Source organism: Corvus hawaiiensis, chromosome 15 (assembly GCF_020740725.1).
Source record: "Corvus hawaiiensis isolate bCorHaw1 chromosome 15, bCorHaw1.pri.cur, whole genome shotgun sequence".
NCBI classification, from domain to species: domain Eukaryota; kingdom Metazoa; phylum Chordata; class Aves; order Passeriformes; family Corvidae; genus Corvus; species Corvus hawaiiensis.
Window position 1 is genome coordinate 5130211 of NC_063227.1, and position 22086 is coordinate 5152296.

General features: G+C 42.2%; 1 protein-coding gene and 1 long non-coding RNA gene across 5 annotated transcripts in view; one reads left to right on the forward strand and one right to left on the reverse strand.

The window, feature by feature from the left end:
- Positions 1-22086, reverse strand: part of SGCD (sarcoglycan delta) — a 307493-nt gene that overhangs the window by 63432 nt on the left and 221975 nt on the right. For all 4 annotated transcript variants that reach the window (XM_048319443.1, XM_048319444.1, XM_048319446.1 and 1 more), the window contains one exon: positions 6508-6609. In XM_048319443.1, coding sequence (XP_048175400.1) covers positions 6508-6609 — 102 coding nt within the window. The remainder of the gene's footprint in view (positions 1-6507; positions 6610-22086) is intronic.
- Positions 10642-20264, forward strand: LOC125333527. Its single transcript, XR_007206896.1, has 3 exons — positions 10642-10782; positions 13461-13747; positions 19275-20264. It is a non-coding gene; the product is annotated as an uncharacterized LOC125333527 (long non-coding RNA).

Genomic DNA, 22086 nt, shown 5'->3' on the forward strand with positions numbered 1-22086 from the left:
GCTTCTGCTCTGGCACATCTTTGGGATGCTCTGATTTGGAAGCTGGTGGGATACTTCAGTTCCCTGTTGTGCCCTCAATGTGAGGCACACCACACCAGCTCCTTACAGAAACCACCAGGAACAGGCAGAGCAGGATTTAATTCTGACGTTGACACAGCCCTTCAGTCAGCCTACAAAATTCCCTGCAAAATTCCAAGCTGAGAGAATTCTGACCGATTTTACTATGAAGGTAAAGGGAAATATTTTCATAGTTGCTGTAAAATTTACTTAACTTCCACCTTTTCAGCACACTGGAAATATCACAGAGCCACTAACTGCCCCCAAGGCGCTGGGGCAGCCAAGGTTCACACTGAAGTAGTTCACTCTCTGGATTTCATTGCTTCAGGATGAAATTTATTATTGGAGAGCATATCAGTTTTATAAATCCCACGGGACACTCACAGCCTACTGCTGTCCACAGACTCAAATCTGCTTTGGATGGCAATGGCAACAATATCTGTACATCAGGTGAGGGCGTTTCTGCCAAAATGATGCCTTTTGCAACTTGTTCTTTCACTGCATCCCCCGCTGACTGCCAGCTCTCCTCTCTGCTGGTCTCTGTCAGGCAAACAAGGCTCAAACTGACCCAGCTGAGAGACACGTCTATGGCTAAAGCACATTGGAATCTGACACAGTATCGAGTGGTGCCACAAGGAATGATTAACAAACCCCACAGGGAGGACAGGAGATGGCCAGGCATGGCTGCAAGAAGTTTGTTTGTCTTGGCTCTGCCATCCACAGCAACCTTGTTCTTTTCTTCATCCCAACTGGACCAAAAATCAGCCAAGGAGCACCAAGCTATGAAGATGCAGTCCAAGGAGGTGCTGCAGAAGTCGATCTTGGGTACTGGGAGACTTTTTTACCTGAGGCTACAGTGGCAGCTGAACTGCCCCAGAGGCCAACATCTCCTGAGCTGGCAGGAGCTCTCACAGGCTCAGATGTGTCATATTATGCAAAGAAGATTCCTCTCTTCCTTGAAGAACCAGTCCCTAAGGGAACAGTGAAATGCTGGGAGGAGCAATGGCTGCAGAGGTGGTGGGAGCAGGCAGGGACAGCTGAGTGATGGCAGCATGGTGAGACAATCTGCATTTCCTCATTTCCACCCTGTGAAGGTTTCAGTGAACACGCTGAAACCCTTAAGCACTCTGCTAGACCAAATCACCAGGAACTAATTCAACATCCTTCTATTTCTCTGTGAACTTTGAAAAAGGAAGAAAAGGAATTATTTTGTCTCCTCCCTCAAAAAATAGTAGCCTTCTTTCATGCTGTCTATCTAAAAGCTACATTTCTACTACACAGTTTGAGCCTCATACAAAGTTGCAATTATCTTGCCATCTGCATTCCCTTTTTATCCAAATTAGTATGTTATATTGCTTATAAATATGTATTTATGGCTACGAGGCAGGTATGCCCCACTGAGGGCACATGTCACTGTTTAATCCAAATACATGGATTATTGTTTTGCAGTGTGTATTTTTATCTTGGAGGCAGGCAGCCCTGCAGAGCAAATAATACAAAAGAATACAGCCATTCCAGAAGTGCTTCTGTGCTTTAAAATTATAGCACTCTCATTCCAGACTGAACACAGTGAGATGAGTACGTTGGCAAAATAATTATTTATCATTCTTAAAAGCTTCCTTTAGCATTTCTATCACTCAAATACTCACTGGGAAAAATGTAAAGGACAGAGAAGCGTATTTTATGCACTTGCTGGTCTAGCTTTTATGCTGATGAGAACTTACTAAACACCAGTAAAGGGAACAACACTTATCAGCCCTAATTCACAACTGTGAATTTTCCAGGCCAAACAAATGCCCTTGCAGAGTTCCAGACACGTGTTAATGAGGGCCCCAGTCCTCCTTCCTCTGGAGTCACCAGTTATTTTGCATGGCTTCAAATGAGGGCAGGTTTGCTCCAACAACCTGAGCAAGCACGGTGCTCTCAGAGAGACACTCCCTGCCACACTGCGTAGGACAGGGACCTCTAACATCCCCCAAAGAAAGGAAAATAACAAAAAGACACAGTCCTTTGCCTCAGGCTTTTTTTCTCTGATGCATAGGATTTTTCTTTCAAACTCTTTCTTTTTCCAGCTGATAAAAAATAATGGGAAGCAGACCTTCAACATGAAACCAGCTACATACACTAAGAGATCTCTTTATAAAGATACTTGAAAATCTCCTCAAAATCTGTTCAGAGAATTTTGCCATCCCTTATACCTGTGCAACAGCAGATCTTGGAGCTCCCCCAGGTAGAAGGGTTGGTGCCCACATTTAATTCTGTGTTCCCAGACCCATCAACTGAAGAGTCTGCAAGAGACCTGAAGGGACAGGACCCCAGTCAAGTGCTTTTTACTGAAGCAAAGTCAAAGTTGTCAGGCAAATCCATATTCTTGCCTTAAAAGCACTCAGTGTAAGAAAAATAAAGCCCAGGTGTAAACATTTGCAAACTGAGTTTATTTTTTTCTATCTCTGCACTTGAAACGAACATTGAAAGGGCAAACCCATCCTAATCCTATCATGGCAATGTCTTTCTCTGCTTCCTAAAGCTCAGATTATCATCTCATTGGTTGTCAGACAGCTCCTGAGAGAAGTAATTCACTGGATTTTCCTGTGTAATCACAGCACAGGATTTTATTTCTGCTGTTATCAGGATGGAAAATGCACACAGCTTGTTCTGTGTCTTGCCCCTTTCAAGTTACTTACAGACCTGGATGTGCCAAGCTTCAAAACACCCCAACTGCACTAAGAAAGCTAAATCCGGGCTAACTCTAAATTTCAAGAAACTTGCTTCTTAGCAGCTCATCTCAACATAGGCAGGAAAATTTCCAGTTTTAAATTTCTATTCCAATTCAGGCAATGAAGACTGAAGTCCCCTAAACTGTTGCCACTACTTTCCGGGACATAAAATTAACGATTTCCACTGCTGTGTACAACTTTCAGCCAAAGTTGGTCTGATTTACAAGCAAGCAGATGGTTCACACGATAGTCCACAATAAATTACAGCAGTTAGAAAGACAGCTACATTTTGAGAGTGACAGTGCAGCTGAGCTACAGATGGGTTTATAGATGACCCTTCCAATTTTTAATAATCTTCATAATTTATCTGCAAGTAAAGAAATGTGAGAATTCCTAATGCACCTCCTTGACTAAGTACAAATCACTTCTATTTACACAAGCAATACTTCACGGTCCAGTTATCTTCTTAATTAAAGGCAGCAAGATGCTCATGTTCCATGCAAGTGGCATGGAAAACACTGTTTGGTGTGCAATATGTTCAGCTGGGAGTTCAGGATGCTCTGAACACTCCTGGAAAAGGGAACACACCCATCTCTTCTCTTCAAAACAAGGCTACAAGGGTGCAAACACTGCCGCCACCAGTTCATTAACCTCCAGCTAAAGTTTAGGCTTATAAAATAACAAGGTTACATTTTTTTGCAAGCTCTGATACTTGAAAACAGGTTCCTAACCCATACTACAAAGCCAGTACTACTGAGTCAGGAATAGGATGGATAACAGCAGGAACAGAGACCTCCATCTCTGTATAAAACCAGAAGGGATTTGGGCGGTCGCTCTTGAGGGGGTGAGGGAAAAAGAAAGCAAATCTGGGGGGTGTCAGGTGCAGAAAGAAACTGGCTGGAAGCAGCTTTAAGAACTCAGTTCATATCAGTGACTTCTCTGTTCTGGGACCAAACCACATCCATCCAACCCTTCCGCTAACACTTCTGATTTCAGCTGCAATGAGAAGCACATCTAAGTGCAGCTCCTCTGTCTGTGAGGTGACAAAGGTGAGTTGATGAAGGGAGGTGATGAAGGGAACAGAACCTACCAGGGCTCTTTAAGGCACAAACTACAGAACCTCAGAGGTTCCCACCCAGCAGTCTCTTGGGATGACTTTTGAGGGCTTTTCCTCCTCTCCAACCCTTGATCTTCCAGCCAAACCAATTTGCAAAAGAAATCCACTTTTAAGTGGAAATCCAAACCTGCCATTAAACAGAAGGCAGAGCTCCTAGGAAAGCAAGTCCATGTGTAATTTTAATTACCAACTTCCTGGGATTCAAGAGATGCAGCAGAGAAGAGGCACCAGTGACAAATCCAAGCTTTCAAGAATAATCACAATTCCTATTTTGGAGATATTCTGGCAGGGGTTGCCCAGCTCTGCGAGCGGCTCTGCAGCACATGGGGGAGCAGCACCACAGAGACGCGCGAGTGGTAAAATCCCAGGCCATGGGACTCTGAAAAGTGATTTTTCCCTGCCCTTTCCAGGCAGCAGCAATGCTCCTTCGTCCACTACACAGAACAATACTGAAGTTAAATTTGTTGAGTTAAAAAAAAAAAAAAAAAAAAATTCTTCTATAAATAACCAGCTTCTAAAAGTCTTTGGAGTTTACATGAAACCATTATTTATTACTGTACACAACTCTTAGGTCGTTTAATTAAACATATGAAAAATCGTGTATGTCAGATTATTTCTGGGATGCTCTTTACTGTTATTTGTCATATTTGTTTCTGTTACTCTTCACATATTTAAAGCTGCATTATGCACTTCTGAAAACCCAGAGAAGATCACTCTAGAATTAGTATGGATGTTCATCTGTTACTGAGCGCTGAGTTTGGCACTTTATTTTAACAATATTCAGCAGGTTCAGGACCTGCTACCACACTTCCCTCCAAGACAACACTGGGTCATACTACTGTTCTTTAAAAAGATCGAGTGTTGATTCTTTAACCATATTTTAAAATATTCTGTAACTGTAAACCTTCGATTGACTGCAACCCTTCCATTTGCTTTCAAGAGGCCAAAGTCACGCACAGCACAAGAAAGCAGAGGCTGTCTGAACACAGTAAGATCTCTCCTGTTGCCCCCAGCCCAAAAATAATTCCAGGGTTACCATGAGCAACCTGAAAGCCAGCACAGGCTATTCCAGTTTATTCCAAGAGTCAGAGGAACTACATGCATGGTTTGTGTGACCTGTCTGGTTGATATGGTTTTCAGGACTCATCTACTGAAGCCAGCAGGGATGCTCCAGCACCTCAGAGTGCAGATCAGACCTTCTGCAGTCTACATCCTCCTCCATCTAACAGCAAAACCCATCCTGGATGGGGGAGAAAGCAAGGAACACACACAGGCCTTACCTTACACTTCCTGTTCCTTGCATTCAGTAATCTGTCAATGGCGTGGAAATTACTTTCACAGCCTTGGGAAAGGGACACCTTTTGCACCCCCTGACATATTAAAATGTAGATCAATATGATAATATGAAAACGGTAAACTCCCCAGTAGCAATAAGTAGTTCTCACTTCTTTTAGCAATCAAATATTATTTCCATCAATGTAACTAGAGAAAAAGAAATGTAGGTAGCAATTTGTCAGTCTATTTATCAAACCAACTGCTGCACCTGGTTCCCACATATTTTATCTTAAAAGGTGTATGACATTTATTTTTAATTCAGGGCTGAAAGCATTTATAGATATGAAGGTTTTCTTATTAAGTTTTCTTCCTGAATGATTATGCTTGTTCAAATCAATTCCTAGCCATCTTACAGAGGTTACAACCTTCAATAATTAAATGGGGTATTGTATTGGCTGTTTAGTTCATTGTGCTCCTAGTTCCAATTTCTGCAAGAGCACTGAAATGCTAAGATAAAAGGATGTTAAGTTTATTTAATTAGCTATCTGCCATTGTTATCAAAAGGGAAGGTTGGTATCTGATTCAAATTAACACTTTAAATCAGGAAACAAGACAGATGATATCTTCTGACACAGATCCTGGAAACTCTGTAGTTGTTTCAGTTGCTTTAAAGCTGCTCAGGACATAGAGGATTACATGAAAAAGAGCAAAAGTCACCAACAGCCAACAAAGTGCTGCTATGAAAATGTTATTTCAATCACACTGGAGTTCTTTCTCATTTCCAGTAGTTAACATTCTTGCCACTTTTGCCAAGCAGTCACTCTAAGCAGCATCGAACTTTAACTACACATAATTTTAAACCAACATGGAATAGGACTGAGCACACAATATGGGTTAATTGTGCTAATGAACAACAGATCACGCCCCTGTGCCAAGCCACCACCTCCCTACTATCCAGAAGAAATGTAATTGGCTAAAAACGAGCTGGATTTCAGGACTGCCAGCCATCCCTCTGCCTCAGAAATAACAAGTCCTCCAGTTGAGGGTTGTTTAGGATTTATCTCAAAAGAAAGCAAAAAGACAGGGTGAAACTTCAGAGGTCCTGAGGTAACTGTGGCTCACACAAACCAGAGCCATGGTATCAACTCTGGAACTGCCCAGAGCACACAGTGTCTGCATGAAGTCCTCAAAGGACACCCACTGCCTCGCTCCCCAAACTGCATCTGCATAGAGAGGCCAATGGCCAAAGCAATTTATCCAGTAACCACGTCACCCTGCCAATTCATGGTTTCTTTCTTTTAGGGCTACAGAAACAAGCTTATTCCTTTCCCAAAAACTTACTGGTCTTGATCGGATTTCTTTGGCGTAGAGAGGTTTCAAGAATTCTGAATCTCCTTCAAGCTTCAGACCCTTTTCCGTGATCCTCAGGTTCCCCATTCCATCCTAAAAGACAGGCAAAGAGAAACAACCCTATTAGTTACAATTACTAAATCCACCAGGCTGCCAATAGCTGATTTTTTTTTCCATTGAAGATAACATGTCTAGCACTGGGAGGCACTAGAGAATGCAATTACTTGTGTTATCCTTGTAGCTCAGCTTCTGTGAAAAAAAAAAAATTCTATTCAGAACTATCTGCAATGCCCCCCAGTAAACCATTTACACAGATGAAAGATGTTCCTCTGAGCTAAGTCATTCTCTGCTCACAGAGAGGCAGTGATGCTCTGTGTTAACAGGAAACTATTCACTGTAATATTCACTGCTTGCCTGTACAATATAATAATATACCTGCTCATTCATAGCAAATCCCTGTAAAGAATGTGTGATTAATATCTGTACAGATCCACTGGCACAGAGCAGAACTGTACCAAAATACATTTCACCTCTGAGACATGAAAGTTGTAACTTTTATTAAGATGAGGGATTTAGCTTCATTTAGCCTATAATTGCTTAGAAAGGTGTATAAGAAACACAGTGTGGGTAGGGAATTGCACAGGTACATCTGTAATCAAAACCACATCAAATGTAAGGTATTACTTCTAAGATAGGGGGATTGTGGAAGTTTGCAAGGATTGAGGTAAACTTCTTTTTCCCTGAAAAAAAGATGGTTTGAAGAATACCTTTTAGCAAAAAATTGACTGAGATCACTAGGATTGGAGAGTAACACTAGCACCTCCAACACTAGCCTAACTCACAGCTGTTTTGGGGATTTTATAGGTAAGGGGAATGCACGTGGGTAGAAGGCATAAGAAGTTCAAGAGGAGACCAGGAAAATCCAGGAAAACCACAAGTACTTGGCTATACATCTAGCATGCTTTCCAATCCAGCTGCAAAAATGAAACCCCATCTGTCTACTTCCTCTTCCTCCCATTGCGAGTTCACCTCCAGCCCCAGAGGAGGAATCAGGGTCTCTCCAAGCGTGTGGAGATCGAACCCAGACAGATTTCCATGAACTGCTGCCAAAAGGCCTGAATTTGGAGGGATAAAAATCAGAGCCATCGCACAGCTCAGCAGCGACACTGCCGGAGGTTCTCCCGTTCCAAGAAGTGCCATTCCCAGGTAGCTCCCTGCCAAGTTAAGATTGTTCTTGCCAGAGCCTGTCTTATGAAAAAAGGTGATGCTGGTTGATAAAGTGACCTCTGTGATCTCATTTTGAATGGAAGGCTGTAAGCAAATTTGAGAGACAGATGCTGGAAATGCTGCTGATCATAGGCAGGGAATGAGAGACGGGTCATAAAATGCCACTCCCTACATTTGTTGGCTTGGGTATAAAATAGTGGCCTATGAATTCTGGGTTGGTGGTGGCACAGAAGGGGTTCATTTATCTCAAGCAAAAGGATGGAGGAGAATGAGTGGAATATGATTATGCACCAAAAAGCCCAGATTAAATTTTGACAGCAGTGTGCTTTGCGATTTGAGCAAGCAGGAATTATTACCGCTATCTGCAGACCCTCACACGTTTTGGGCTGCTAAAAAATCCCTACAGCTTTTTTTCCCCCAAAATAGATTATTTCAGTGAGGTTACAAGCCCTGAGGGCTTTCACATAGCAGTGTCTTTTCTGGTTTTATTAAGAGAAGTTGCAGGTCAGGCAAGCTGCTGTGTGCCCCAGACAGCTGCAGGAATGACCACTGTCCGTGGATACGCAATGCTGACCCCTCCAGGGCTTGCTCCTCAGCTGAAGTGGGGCAATACCTTTCCAGTAACATGGACCTAGGGATAAAAAGGGACTTGTCAAGCCACCACTGAAGCTGTGGCAAACCAGCAATTCCGATGGCTCACAACTGTGTCCTGTTTTAATGACACAGATCCAGAATTCCACTCTGCTCCTCTCTTGCACGTTTCTCTCTCTCCTTCCCCCTCTGTCTCCCAAGTGTGGTCCAAAGGATTTTTACATATAAAAACCATACATATGGGAAGTTCAGCTTACAGCCAGCAGATCCTATGCATCCCAAAAGAGGTATCAGGCCTATGGGACAATGTACTACAACCAAAACATCAAGGACATGTTTGATTAATAAAAGTAGGCGTATCCTCTTCCAAACCCACTGGACTGGAGAAAAGGAGACACTTCCCCACGTTTTATTCCCCATCTTTGATCCTTCTCAACCTCCAGCTCCCACTCAATCTTCCCTCCTCCTGCAGCTGCCAGAAGTAATAAAAGCTGTGCCCACCACACGTCCTCTCTTGACTTCCCTGGTGTTTGGGAGTGGATCAGTGCTCAGCACTGACTTACCACGATTAACTCTCCACTGCTCATGTTTCTCATGATTAAAGCTGACAGCTTTTTGTGGTGACAGTCTGGGTCAGCAGGTGAAAAAACAAGCAAAGGTTGTAACCTGAGTTTAACAAGTATCTTGGCCTCTTATCATACAATCACTATAAAATTATATTCCTCTATCATTTCCCATTAGAAAAACAAATAAGAAGCTCACAGGATTATAGAGAGGTCCCAAAATACAGATACATTAGAGAGAAATCATTGTTGGAAAGACTACTTCACATGTTATTTCGGATAAAGTATCTTCATCCTCCCTAAATTATATGGTTTAATAACAAATAAGTGTCATATTCTGCTACCAAGAATAGATATGAAAGCTCCTATGAAATTTCATGGACTGTGACCTATAAAATGTAGCAGAAAACTGCCTAGAGTGACAAAGACCAAGATGTTTTATTAAACATTGTGTCTGTGATTGGTATATATCCTTATCTGCCACTCTTCTGCTTGTGAATAAGTATTGATTATTTGATACTCTGCCATGTGAAAATCATTGTTTCTCTCCTTTTTATTAATACACTCCTCAGCAGAGTGAATGACTTTATAGTGCAGGCACAAGCCAGCTTTGTGGGAGCTCCCAGGAGGAAAGTTCCAAACAGGAGGCATGGAATTGGGAACTTTCCATCACCACCTGCTTTGAATTTTGCTTTTTGGGAGGGCATGGCAAAAACTTTTACATCAATTACATAATTTATGCCCTCTCTCTTTTATGCACTGCCTTGTACTGGACAGGCATAAAAATTTATGTGCCATTGCTGACTGCTCTGGGTTGGAAGGGGATAGCAATCCTGAATAACATAAATGTCATTTTGGTGATGCTGAATGAGAAAGGAATTTTGGGTTTTATTAGCTTGAGAAGCATCTCATTTTAACAGCCAATTATGAATGATGGTATTACTGTTAGGGAAGAGCTCAGCACTGATTGTGTCTCATCACCAAAGCGCCTCTCTGCCTTTTGGTTGGCAATGTGGCCACACAAGTGGCTAAAGCCCAGCTTGTGTTTGTTTTACTTTTTAACAGTTCTGGTTACTTTAATTTCTTTCTTTTATATATAATTGCAAGGCTGGTAGCAGGGAGATCTGGCTAACAGAATAAGAAAAACAGCCACCCTAACCAGACATGTAACTGCTGTGGCAAAGGCTTTCAACTGACAGAGAGTAGTCTTAAATTAGATATTAGGAAGAAGTTCTTCCCTGAGGGTGTGCTGAGATCCTGTCACAGGTTGCCCAGAGAAGCTGTGGCTGCTCCATCCCTGGAAGTGTCCAGGCTGGACAGGTCTTGGAGCAGCCTGGGATAGTGGGAAGGTGTCCCTGCCCCTGGCAGGGGGTTGGAAGCAATGGTCTTTAAGGTTGCTCCCAACCCAAAGTTTTCCATAATTCTACAACAAATACCTGGAACTGGTACTGGCTGCACTGATCTGGATTGATTCCACACAGGGACAGGGGGAATTTTCAGTGCTGTCTCCTTCACGAGCAGCTTTATTAGACCAGGCTGGGCTCATGCTGCAGCTGAACCCACTCAAGAACCAAGGTGATGGTGACACATTCACAGTGTCTGTTGGTGCCAGGATCCTTTGTCCTTTACAAACATGAAATGCAGCCTCACACTCTTCTGTGCTTCCTCTGTTCTCCCAGCATTGCTGAACAGAGAGGCAAATTTGCTGTTTATTGAGGTCTTTCTAAGGATTTTAAGGACACTGGTGACGGGTGACAGATTGCTCCAGCTGTCTGCTGGCCACCACCAGCTCCAGTGGGTGTTTCCCACTGGTTTTCCCTGCACCTCCATCCCTTTCCAGTTTTCAGGAGTAGAACGGCTGGCAAGGTTTGTCTCTGCACAGCAGGTAAGCATTTTATTTTTTTGCTAGGAATAAACTGAAGTTATGTTCAGCAGTGTCCTGTGGGAGAGAATTATCTTTGGAGACTGCTCGTGTCAGATGGCTGAAACACCTGATTATCGCTGCTTGTATTATTGATTGCTGTGCTCTGCATTGCTTCCAGATATGTGCAAGTTATTACACAGCTCAATACATCCAAAGTTAGAAAAAAACCCCTCAGCAAAGGCAAGTGACCTGTTTTTTTCCCCCTCCTGGGAAGATATCTGTGCTGCCCTTTTTCTCTCTGACTTGACATTAAATGTTTCCAGATTCCACAGGTTCAGGGAAAGTCTGTACAGAACACATCGTTGTCAGTTCTTCACAGCCTCAAACTTTTTGTTATTGCATCTGCTCTCCCTCCTTCTCCTCATTTTCCTCAGCTAATTCATCATCTTAATAAGGATCCCAGTATCCAGCTGTGGATCTGCAGCAACATTTTCTTATGGAAGCCACCTACCAGCAGCACCAGTCCTATAAAGTTAAAATCTGGTTACACATATTGGTCCAGAGCAACATAGGTAAGGAGATAATGTGTGAAAACTTCTTCCTCTGGCCTCAGACCTTGCTTTGAGACCTCAGGTACAGACTCAGGTTTGTGTGGACAGCAGAGAAAATCGAGGCAATGCAGCATTACAGATCATATATGACCATGACCTTGTGTGCACAGATCTGGGATTATGCTGTGAATTGCACTACGAGGTCTCATGTCCACAACTGCCATCATCTCCCTCTTCCTCTGCTTCTTGACCTCAGATGTCTCTGACTGATGCCTTACTGGTAGCATCTGCCTCTAAAGGTCATGGGCACAGGGCAGGAAAAGCTGAGCTGAGACCTTGGGGGGTGAAGGAAGGTGACCCCAAATGCCTTGGATGACTGCAGGACAGTGTATACCCTTCTCCAAGCAAGGAGGGAGACACTGATGAAGCACAGCTAGAATTCTGCAGCTATTTGGTGCACTAAAACAACATTATAAATGGCAAGAGTAGCAATCAGCTAACTCACTGCTCCCTGCAGAAGGCTCCATCCAGAACCTCGGGACAGCCTGTGAGGAGACACCTCTAAATAATCTCTGGTGCTGCAGCCATCAGTCACAGGAGACATGGATTTGAATGAACAGGCCAGCTGTGGGAGTCACCCACTGGGAAAAGACCTCTGGAGGCTGATGTTGAGGTTGTGTGAGCTCTGTAGGCACTTTTAGCTCCTCCCACAGGTATGAATTTATTTGTGATAGCTAAAGGGAAGTCAGGTGGTTTCTAGCTCGTGAAGGAATTTTGTGCACGCAGAGGAAATTGCCTGCAGACCGTGACAGTTAACGTAAAATTCAGCCCAAACAAAGCCCTGCAAAGCTCAGAGCCCTTCCTTTCCAATGGAAACTCCAGGTTTTGTGAGCTCCTCTGCATGACTGCAGAAACAGAGGCAGAAAACGAGAAGAGAGGATACAATGGGAATAGCACAAGAACTGAGAGGACATCCCAGCCACAGCAATGAGATTTGATGCAGAACATTTTGGCTTCATTCCCATCAGGCTCCCATGATTAGGGATGGCATTAGGGATGACTCCCATGTGCACTTTCCCAGAGCACCCTTCCCCTCTGCCTGTTCCTTCCACACTGACCAGGTGCTCCCCCAGAGCCAACACCATTCATGAAGAAAGATACTCAAAGAGCTCCATAAAGCTCACGTGGAAGGGAAAAGACACTGAAAAATTGCCTTTAGTGGAAGTTAAGCAGAAAAGTCTTCATGAGCAGGAAGAACAGGCTCAAATGTGGTTTTCCAATTACTGTTTCAAGTAAGTTACAACTGACCAAAGCAACTAAATCTCAGCCGTTGAAACAACTCCAAACTAGTGTTGGAACAATTTCTAAACAGATCCTTCAGCCACAGCCTGAAGAAAGCTCAGCTCTGGATTTATGGCATAGTGCTGGAATTACTCTAAGCAGGAGGTATTTCTTTCCAAAGCAAAGTGCTAGTGAGTTTATTCAAAGTATGGTCAGGTGTGGCACCACAAAACCAGGATTTCTATGAATTAAGCCACCCCATCTGAGAGTACATTTTGCAGGGAAAAAGATTAGCAGACCTTCTGGGGTAATGATTATGAATCCCAGCACTGTTACTACAACTCAACCATCACATGCAGAATTCCTCTCTAGGGTAATAATTTCCCTTTCCACTGGTACAGCAGGGAAGAGGTGGAAACTTGGCTTCCACTCCTCCAACTCCTTGTTACAGAGCACTTTGGCACTGCAGCATTATAAAATGAGCCATGCTCTCTTGAGCACTTTTCCGCTTTTTTTCTCCAACACAAACAGTAAAGTTTCACATCTTACCATCAACATACATTCCAAATGTATCCCTGGAATGCTCCATCTTTTTTAGTCGAGCTCATTAGCATAATTATGCTAACTAAAAGAGAAAAGTCTCATCCTGCAGAAATTTGTGCTCACTCAGAAGTAGGAAAAAAAGGTTTTTATACTCGTAGAAACAAGAAGTCTTCCAATGCAGTGATTTAATAATAAAATCAGCACGGAAATTCACTGATGCAGAGGGTGCAGAAACAGTTCTTATAAATTATGGCCTAATGCTCCTTAACTGTGATAATCTGTCAATCACCAAATGAAGGATAGAACAAACACTTCTTTTTTCAGACTATAAAGATCTTGGACACAAAATCCTCTGTGGCATCGCTGCTCCAAGTTACACCAAGGCTGATTGGACTCACTCATCTTTACAGTGCTGGAAGAAGTTTCCAGGGAGAAGAAGGAATTATTTTTTTTTTCCTTTATCTTAGTGGATCCCTTTTGTGTTCTGTCCTTACATTCTGAAGTAAGATTTTTCTGACTGATGCAGCATCTAGCAGTTCCCCCAACCAGCAATGAAGCTGCAGATTAAGCGTGAGGAGGAAAGTACCAGGTCTCCTGCGGCGTGTCTGAAGGTGAGCTCTCAGAAATGGGGCCAATTATTGGGTCATTTTTGTCTGATGTGAACATGCCAAAACAACTCAGGGGCATTAATTAGAGCGTAACACCAGGTCTGGGCAAAGAAATGAGGCCCATGCAAACACGCTCTGGTTTCAACCCCATCCAAGACCACACCAACACCCAAGAGAGCTCAAAGCACAGGTGAAGAGACCCAGCAGGGCTGTGACCACTCTCACAAGTGCCATTCCTAAGGCACATTTGATGATCCCATCTCAGCAGAAGGATTTACAGGCTGTGGGGACACTCAGTGGAGTTGCACTGACCTTCCCCAACCCCTCCACACCTGTGTGAGAAACTCGCTCCAAAGGGGCGGCAATCATGACGTGAATGTGATTTCCAGTTGCTTCATTTACACTCCTCCACTATTATTTCCTCTGTTTCCAAAAGCCAGGAGAAAGCAGGGTGGGCAGGGAGGAATATTTTCAATGCCCCTCAATTAATAATTTCTGAGCCCCCATTCAGCCAGTATCAGGCATTTAACTGATGAGCTTGCACCTGGAGATAATCACCCCGTGCTACCTCTGCAGTCAGGGGAGAGAAAGTGGCAAAAGGGTCCATCTAGAACCCAAATCACTCCTGGAAGTGCTTCTTACCCGCTGCTGTGAGTTAAGTCACCCTCTAAGGTGACTTGGGCATCTTTTCTGGTTGCCACAGATTGCTGCAATAAACCTGGAGCTCAGTGCAAAGTGCACTAAAAGTGCAACAGGACTCAAAACCAAAACAAATGGGTTGCCAGTCAAACCAATAAACAGATATCATGAAATAAGCATTTATAAAGGATTTGTATTTAAAAAATGCGATTCCAACTATACCCACATAGAGTGACTTCAGGGATTATTTTAATGATTTTTTTTTTTTTAATCAAGACTCATACTTTCAATAAGAGATAGGAGATAGAGCATGCTCAATTTATTTTCACATGTAGGCAAAGGAAATTTCCTTTAAAATCAAATTCTCTTTTTTAAGAGGAATCCATAGACCCATGGTTAAGAAACTGCCCTCATGGCCAAAGAACGACCACTGAATTTTTATAGCTGTATTTGTCACAAAAAATATATTATTTTGCTATTTCACTATCAGAATATACAGAAAAATAATTTCAACTGTCTTCCAGACTTATCTACAGTGTGTCTATGACATTGTTTTTAGCAAGAGAGGCTCTGGGGACAGCAAAGAAATGAGAGAACTGAAAGTGCTGCTCTCAGGCTGAAGTAAGTATATTGCTTCTATTGCTTTCTGAACAATTGCCAGTAAATAATTATTCATAGAGGAAAATACATGAGTATGTTTAGGGTCCCTCACCACCACATTCTTTGGTGGGCAAAGAATGAGATCTGATCTGTAGAGTGCAGCTATTGGTTTCAAAGAGCTCCATCAATTTACACCCACTTGGTACCTGGCCCTAGAGCAGCAGGAGGAGATCACTGATTGAAAGAATGGTTTGGGTTGGAAAGGAACTTAAACATCATCTCATTTCAACCCCCCCTAGGCCAGATTCCCCTCAAAGGGGAAACTGAGGCACAAAGTCAGACATCCACCAACAGTCACACGAGAAAACGGTGCCAAGGGAAGAACTAGCAAGGTTTGTCTCTCACACCCTGTTGTGTGACAGCACTGCAGCTGAGAAACTATAAATATCCTGCTCATGAGAAACAACAGGTTAATTTTAGCAACTTTCAAATGCCAGCAATTCAGACTCCAGCTACTCTCTCATCTCCCTGAAGTTTGCATTCCTTTGCCTCCTTGCCAGAAGGTGCATTATGCTTAATGCCCCTTGCCCTCTTCACAACTGTCTAATGCACATTTGGAAGTGTTTATTAGGCTAAAATCAATGATGATTAAACAGCAAAGGAACTAGGAACTTGCTGGTCACCAACCCAAATCCAGAAGCCTCTTGCAAGACAGCACTTCCTGATGTAATATCCAAAATTATCATCATGGTGGTTTATACATTTGCAAAGCAACACTGAGATTATTTTCCCACTGTTTACTCTCTGAGGAAAATAACGGCAATAAGGCTTTTTTTTTTTTGTATCCAGAACTCATGCATGGGGTACTTTTAATTTCAAATTATTTATTGAGTGGGTGCTTACTGAGTCATAGGAGACTTTTGCTAGATGCCAAGAGATTCTCTTGGAATTCTGGAGTACAATATTATGTGTGTGAAAGTCAGGTGGTTACCTGAAATAGCCAAAAATCACATGCAAAAATATACAGCTGGCATCAGCAAGTGACAACAGAGCAAGAGACAGCAGCTTCTTAAAATACCTTCTTTTAAACAGAGGGTCTTAAAGCCACTGAGAAGTGATTGCTCTTACTGTGCTTTGGCCTTTAGGCAGCACAGCTCTGTGTGCCCCTTCATTACAGAAATATGCCTTCTTTGGGGATATTAGCACTTCCTCCTTATTCTGCTCCTTTTTGAAACATGACACCGGCAGAAACCAATGCAGTGACTCACAACCTGCACAGTTAGTTATTAATTTATCCACTGCATGCAACCTCACCTCAACTTTAAAAATCTTTGTCACCAGCACCAAGATTATTTAAACCACTAAATCTTTTGAAATAAATACTAAGTGTCTCAGGTCTGGATTTCCTTTATCACGAAACACCTTTGAACCTTCCTGCAGGTCAGATGCATTTTGGGTGTGAGCTGCTCCTGGGCACAGTCTTGCAGCAACACCCTCATGAGTCAGTAGTGATGCTCCCTCCCCTCCAGTCTGACAGAATGAGCAATTCTGTCACGTTATATTCTCCAGTAGGTGTCTGCAAGCTTTGGCAGAAGCCCCTGATTATGCTCCCTAGGACCTCTGCAAAGAGAACAAACAAACCAGCACAGGAGGAGGATGCAGGCCCTGCAGGGAGCGGCTGCCCAGCCCCACAGGGCAGCCCCAGTGCTTGGCAGGTTTGCAGGCAGGGAGATGGGAGACAGCATCAGGCTAAGTTAAAAAATGTTAAACTAACATTAAAATAATGAACTTTGGTCAGCCAGCGCTGCTGGCTGGGAGGTCACTGGGATGCTCCTCCACACAGCTCTCTGCAGGCAGAGTGGGGCTGGCTCAGAGGCAGCAAGAGGTGACTCAACTCTTCATCATGTTCCAGTCAGGGCTCTGAGGGTAACCTAGACTTTTCTTACAGCTTTTTGGCTGTTTTGGCAGCCTGTGCTTGTAACTGCCTGGATTAGATATTTCTTTCCAAAACAAAGGACCCTGGGGGATAATGACACATAACCGCCAACCACTTTGGTTAGGGACCAAAACTGCTGGAGGAGAAATTGTTATCCATTAAAAGAACAAAAAGCACAGAGCAAAACATGCTGAGGCTAACACTCGTATTTCCCTTTGCTTGTCCTTTGGTGAGCATCCAGACCTTGCCTTCAGTCTGCCTGAAGCCACGAGATTTCGGCCCCTCTCTGCTCATCTGCAGCTCTGCCCAGGACATGGCTGTGAGAGCGGGGTTGGAGCTCTGCACCACTGTCACACCCTCCCCTTCCCTTCCACCTAAACCCTGAACAACATTTTTCTCTTGTTTTGGCTTTCCTCACTGACCTACTTGACAACGTTAGCGAATTTAACCTCAAAACACTCAGGGATAGAGGGCAAAATATATTTTTCCCAGGCTACCAATAAAGAACAGAGTTTCAGGGAGCTTAAATGGCTCAGTGGGACATTCTGGTGACCAGAGGAAATTTAGAACCCTATGATAAATTTGGGATATTAATGTAAGAATAAAGTCGAACTGCTGGAAGCAGTATCTTATTGACAAAAGTGCTAGAAAGCTGCAAAGGTAATAAACTAGGAATTGAGATGGATTACTGGGGATATGCTTTTGAATGTATTACTCAATGCCAGCTGTCAGATACCTTGTGAAGTCCTTACATGCTTGGGTAAAATACTGCACCTATAAATATCTTTCCTGAATGGGACTCTTAATTAGAGTAACTGTGCTAAATGTGGTCAGTGACTGGTTATCGAGGCAGAGGTACTGGTGCAAGTGTTAATTATCCTAACTGATTATCTCCAGTCTGTCTTTGTTGACACTGTGAAAAATGTACAGTTTATAGCTATGGCTACATATCATGGCTCTTTTCTCACTCAAGGCTTATTAAAGAAAAAAAATCCAATTTCTTCCTTTCAGTTAATTGTGGGGCCTTAAAGACAGGAGCAGTCTTGGCAACCAGTACAATACACTGTGTTTCTCCAGGAAATCCTCCAAAAAGATCTAAAATGGGGAATAAGTATCTAACATGGGGAATGGGACCAGCTCACCAGAATACATTCTGGTGGGATGCTTTCTGCTTTATCAAACAATTTCTAAATTATGAAATGCCTGACAAAAAAAAAAATCTTACTTTAATTAGTGTTCTAAGCTTCTGTAGGCTGTAGGAGACATTCCTGAGAAAACCATGTTTATTCATCAAATGCTTAGAGATTATGTCATAGTGTTTATTTTCAGTATTTGTTACCAAATGCAAGCAGCAAACGCTGTGGGTCAAAATGTTGCACGACTTTGTCAGAAATCTTAGAATTTGTTAAAAATGAAAGACACTGCCTAAATACAGGGTATTTCTACTAAATGAAAAACTCATTTAAGTATTTCCTCATGGTCAGCAGCATCCCTTCCAAAACTGAAGAAAAAAATGAGAAAAAACCCCAATTCTTATAACGTGGCAGTGGAAGTCTTTGCTCCTTGAAAGACTTTTTTTAAGAATAAGCTTGAAAAGATCTGTTTTTGAGCTGAAAATCCTCTGTATATAACTTAAGGATAATATGAGTTATTTTGGGCAGAATTTTAATTTTTGTGAAATGATGAAAGAACCAGAGGAGTATCTCAAAAGGCAGACTCTACTGAAGGAAAACGAACATTGAAACACTAATTATATAGACACAGGGAGTATTTCTGCTACTCAAAAATATAAACAGAAAGAAAGCTGGGACTCAGCTGCAAACACATTAACAACCTGTACTTTCAAAGTTTATTGATGTGTCTAGGGTAAATATTTCATAGAAATATTGAAATTTACAGTAAGACTATGCAAAGCCAAAACTATAACCTCTGACTCAAACCCTCCCCCATTCAGCATTTGTCTGATCTCAGTATTTTTTTTGTCTCAGCTTGTTCAACCCTTCCATATCCACCATGAAATTCTGCAGTGAGTTTGTTAAAGTCCTGCTAAAGGTTTTTTTTTTTTTACTTTCATCCTCCTCTATCACAACCATGAGGGAAGAAAATCTTATGTAATTTAAGATAATAATAGCTTCACTTGTTAAATATCAGACTAAGTATTTCTGGAAAAGCGTTGGAAAGTAACATCAGTAAATAGAGAAAATAGCAGGGTATAAAATTCTTATTAGTAATTAATTTGTCTCTTTCAAGACAGCTCCCTGAATGATGTGCAGGTAACTGAAATGAAACACATTAATTGTGTTAATTTATCGCAGAATTTAATTCGGAGCCTTTGCCTTTGTGTTTTTTAAACAGGTTAAAGTACCAAGGAGCACCCAAGGTCACCTTCAACAAAACTTTGCCACCTCTGAACTACTTTGCTTACTCTGACATGAAAGAGGACTCTGCTAACAGATTTTTTTCCCCATCATAATTCGTGGCTCAAGAGGAACAGAGTCCAAACTTCTGGACTTCTGGATGGATCCTTCCAGCTGGAACTTGACACAGAAGCCCTGCAGAGGTGTGGAATGGAGAGATGGTGCTCTCAGGGACCTCCATCCACGGCCACCCAGGGCTCTCAGACTCTCCAGGATGAACGTGGACACATTCCAAGGGCTTGGGCAGCAGGCACCAGATGGCTGCAGCCCAGTGCTCCTCCCAGCCCAACGTGGCACACACATGGCCCTGCCCAGGGTGCAGGAGCTGGCAGGGGCACCACTGAAACTCCAGCAGTGCCACACTTCACTGAGCTCTGGAAAAGTGACCTCGTGGCTCCCTGCACAAAACTGCCTCACACAGTACAGATTTACCCACACGAGCCCTCAGCTGTTTCACTTCCTGCAGGTCCCTTGTCATCCTTTCATTACCTCCTGTCCTTTCGGAGTGAAACCACATTTTACTTAAAAAAGGCTATGAAGAGCAAATGCAGCTGTAGCTGAACAAACAAGCCCAGCCTGTGGGTGCACCAGACTTTCTGAGCAATCTTGCAGCAGTTTCTCATTTACACTGAATGAACTGACCTCCTCTTTGCTGTATCATCAAAAATAACTTCTTTGCCTGCATAGTATCTAATTTTTAATCTTTATTTTCCTGCTGAATCTTATGCAGGCTTTCTAAAGAATTTCTTGTTTGTTAAGAGTAAGGCAGAGATTCCTAAATCACTGAAAAATAGTCTTGTTTACTTAACTTTTGGATAATGCAAACAACTTACATATACATTTACTTTTTAAATTTTCCTCTGGCTATTGAATTTGTACATTATTAGCGTCTTGCTAAGCTCTCTATAAATCTTTCAGAAAGAGTCACGTAAATCTGTGAGCTCTCCATGTTTTGGCTCCTAGCAGCACTTGGGACTGCGTTCAAATATTTGTGTTCTTCAAGTTCCGAGAAACATCGTATCTGTCCCTATAATCATCCAAGGAATTTTGCATAAAACGGCCTTTTATTTTCAGAACAAAACGAAAACATTTGGCAATCAGTTTCTCTTTCAGCTGATAGATGCAGACCCTGGCTCAGTGGTTAGTTGCTGCCTACATCCAAATATTCACTTCTGGAAGAAGCTGACATGGAAAAGGGGAGCACGGGCATGGCACTGCTGAAAGGGCCTTTCTCCTCCCCACTGCCTGAAATCTTGATGAAAGCCAAATTTCTGAAAGTCTCCAATCTAGTTCAATTAGTTCCCTAATGCAATGAATTCCACCTCATAGACTTCAAACTCCTGTTTATTGCTCATGTTGCTTTAAACGCCTGCAGTTAACAAAAGCTTGTGCCATGGTTAATAGGGGCAATATCTTTAATTGGAGTAGCCATGAAACATCAACAGCTGTCCTTGCATTACCTACAGAGTGTCTTTCACTTGGAATGGGAGTAGAGATGAATATCTAGTAATTCAAATTAATTAATGGCCTTATGTATCCTGGTGTGGACATTCAGTAGATGCTTGCTCTGCAAAACAAAGGGGCATGTGTTTAATCGTGGTTCATTCTGGGCTGATCCATTAACTGTTGGTGTGTCTTCCCAAGAATGCATGTTCATTAACTCTAGTTAATTGCTATTCAATTACCTTGAGTTATAATATGTCCCTAAACACCCGTGCAGACAGACCCCCTGGAGATTTCATGTACTTCAGCCATTAATTAAGCTGTACCGTGTATTGTTGGTAACTGATTACATCTAGTTTTGAAATAATAACTTCACAGCTACACTTAAATTGTTTCCTATTAGGACTTTTTCAAATCTCCTATATAGGGTAATTGGAGTGATAACATTTCTTCCCTTGCAATAAAACACACTTGGTTATTATTATTATCACTGCACTTGGCCAAAGATGTTTCGTGTCATCATTTTTTTTATACAACCCATTTATTAAGGTAGAAAGAATGGCTTATATTTGACCTGATTATCTCAGAATGATACTGATATGAGGAGAGATGTTTTGTAAATTTTAGGGGTTTTTCACTTCCTTTTCAAATGTTTTTAAGATTTTTTTTGACAGCCTTTCAGTAGAAATTTCAAACCAGTACCTTACCATTTCATGTTTTGATATTTATAGCTCCTGCTAACAGAAAGGCAGCATAGCCAAAGCCTTTCTTTTCACAAACAACAGCAATTTGATAAAACAACAGCGAGGAACAATTGACAAAGGCCTCAGACAGTCATCACAGCAAGAAACTAAACCTTTTTAATAATAAAGCACAGCAGCGAGTGAGTAATATGCTGGCATCCCTCTCCAGCACTGAAATGTGTTTAACAGAAACAAAGTAATCGATACTTTCAGAACATTTGAAAAGAAGACAGAACTTAGGGCCTTAGGGTTCAACTTCATAAAAAAAAAAAAGAACTAATGTAAAATTTTCTTTTAATTTAACATACACTCCACATGAAAGGCAAGAAAAAAAGAATTAGTCAGAGCTAAGACTGAAGACAAAGCTGTAGCAATAAATGTTTTTAGAACTGGTAAAGGCCATTGGAATATATTTCTACTCAGCATTTCTTCCCTAAGGTAATGGAGCCCTTCCTGGGCACCTCTATCAGATGAAAAATGAATCATTGAGAACTTTTGAAGTCGTCATATCCAACGAGCCCTCTAAAGCTTCTGCTGTGAGCTGGGGATGGGAGGAGGAATCCC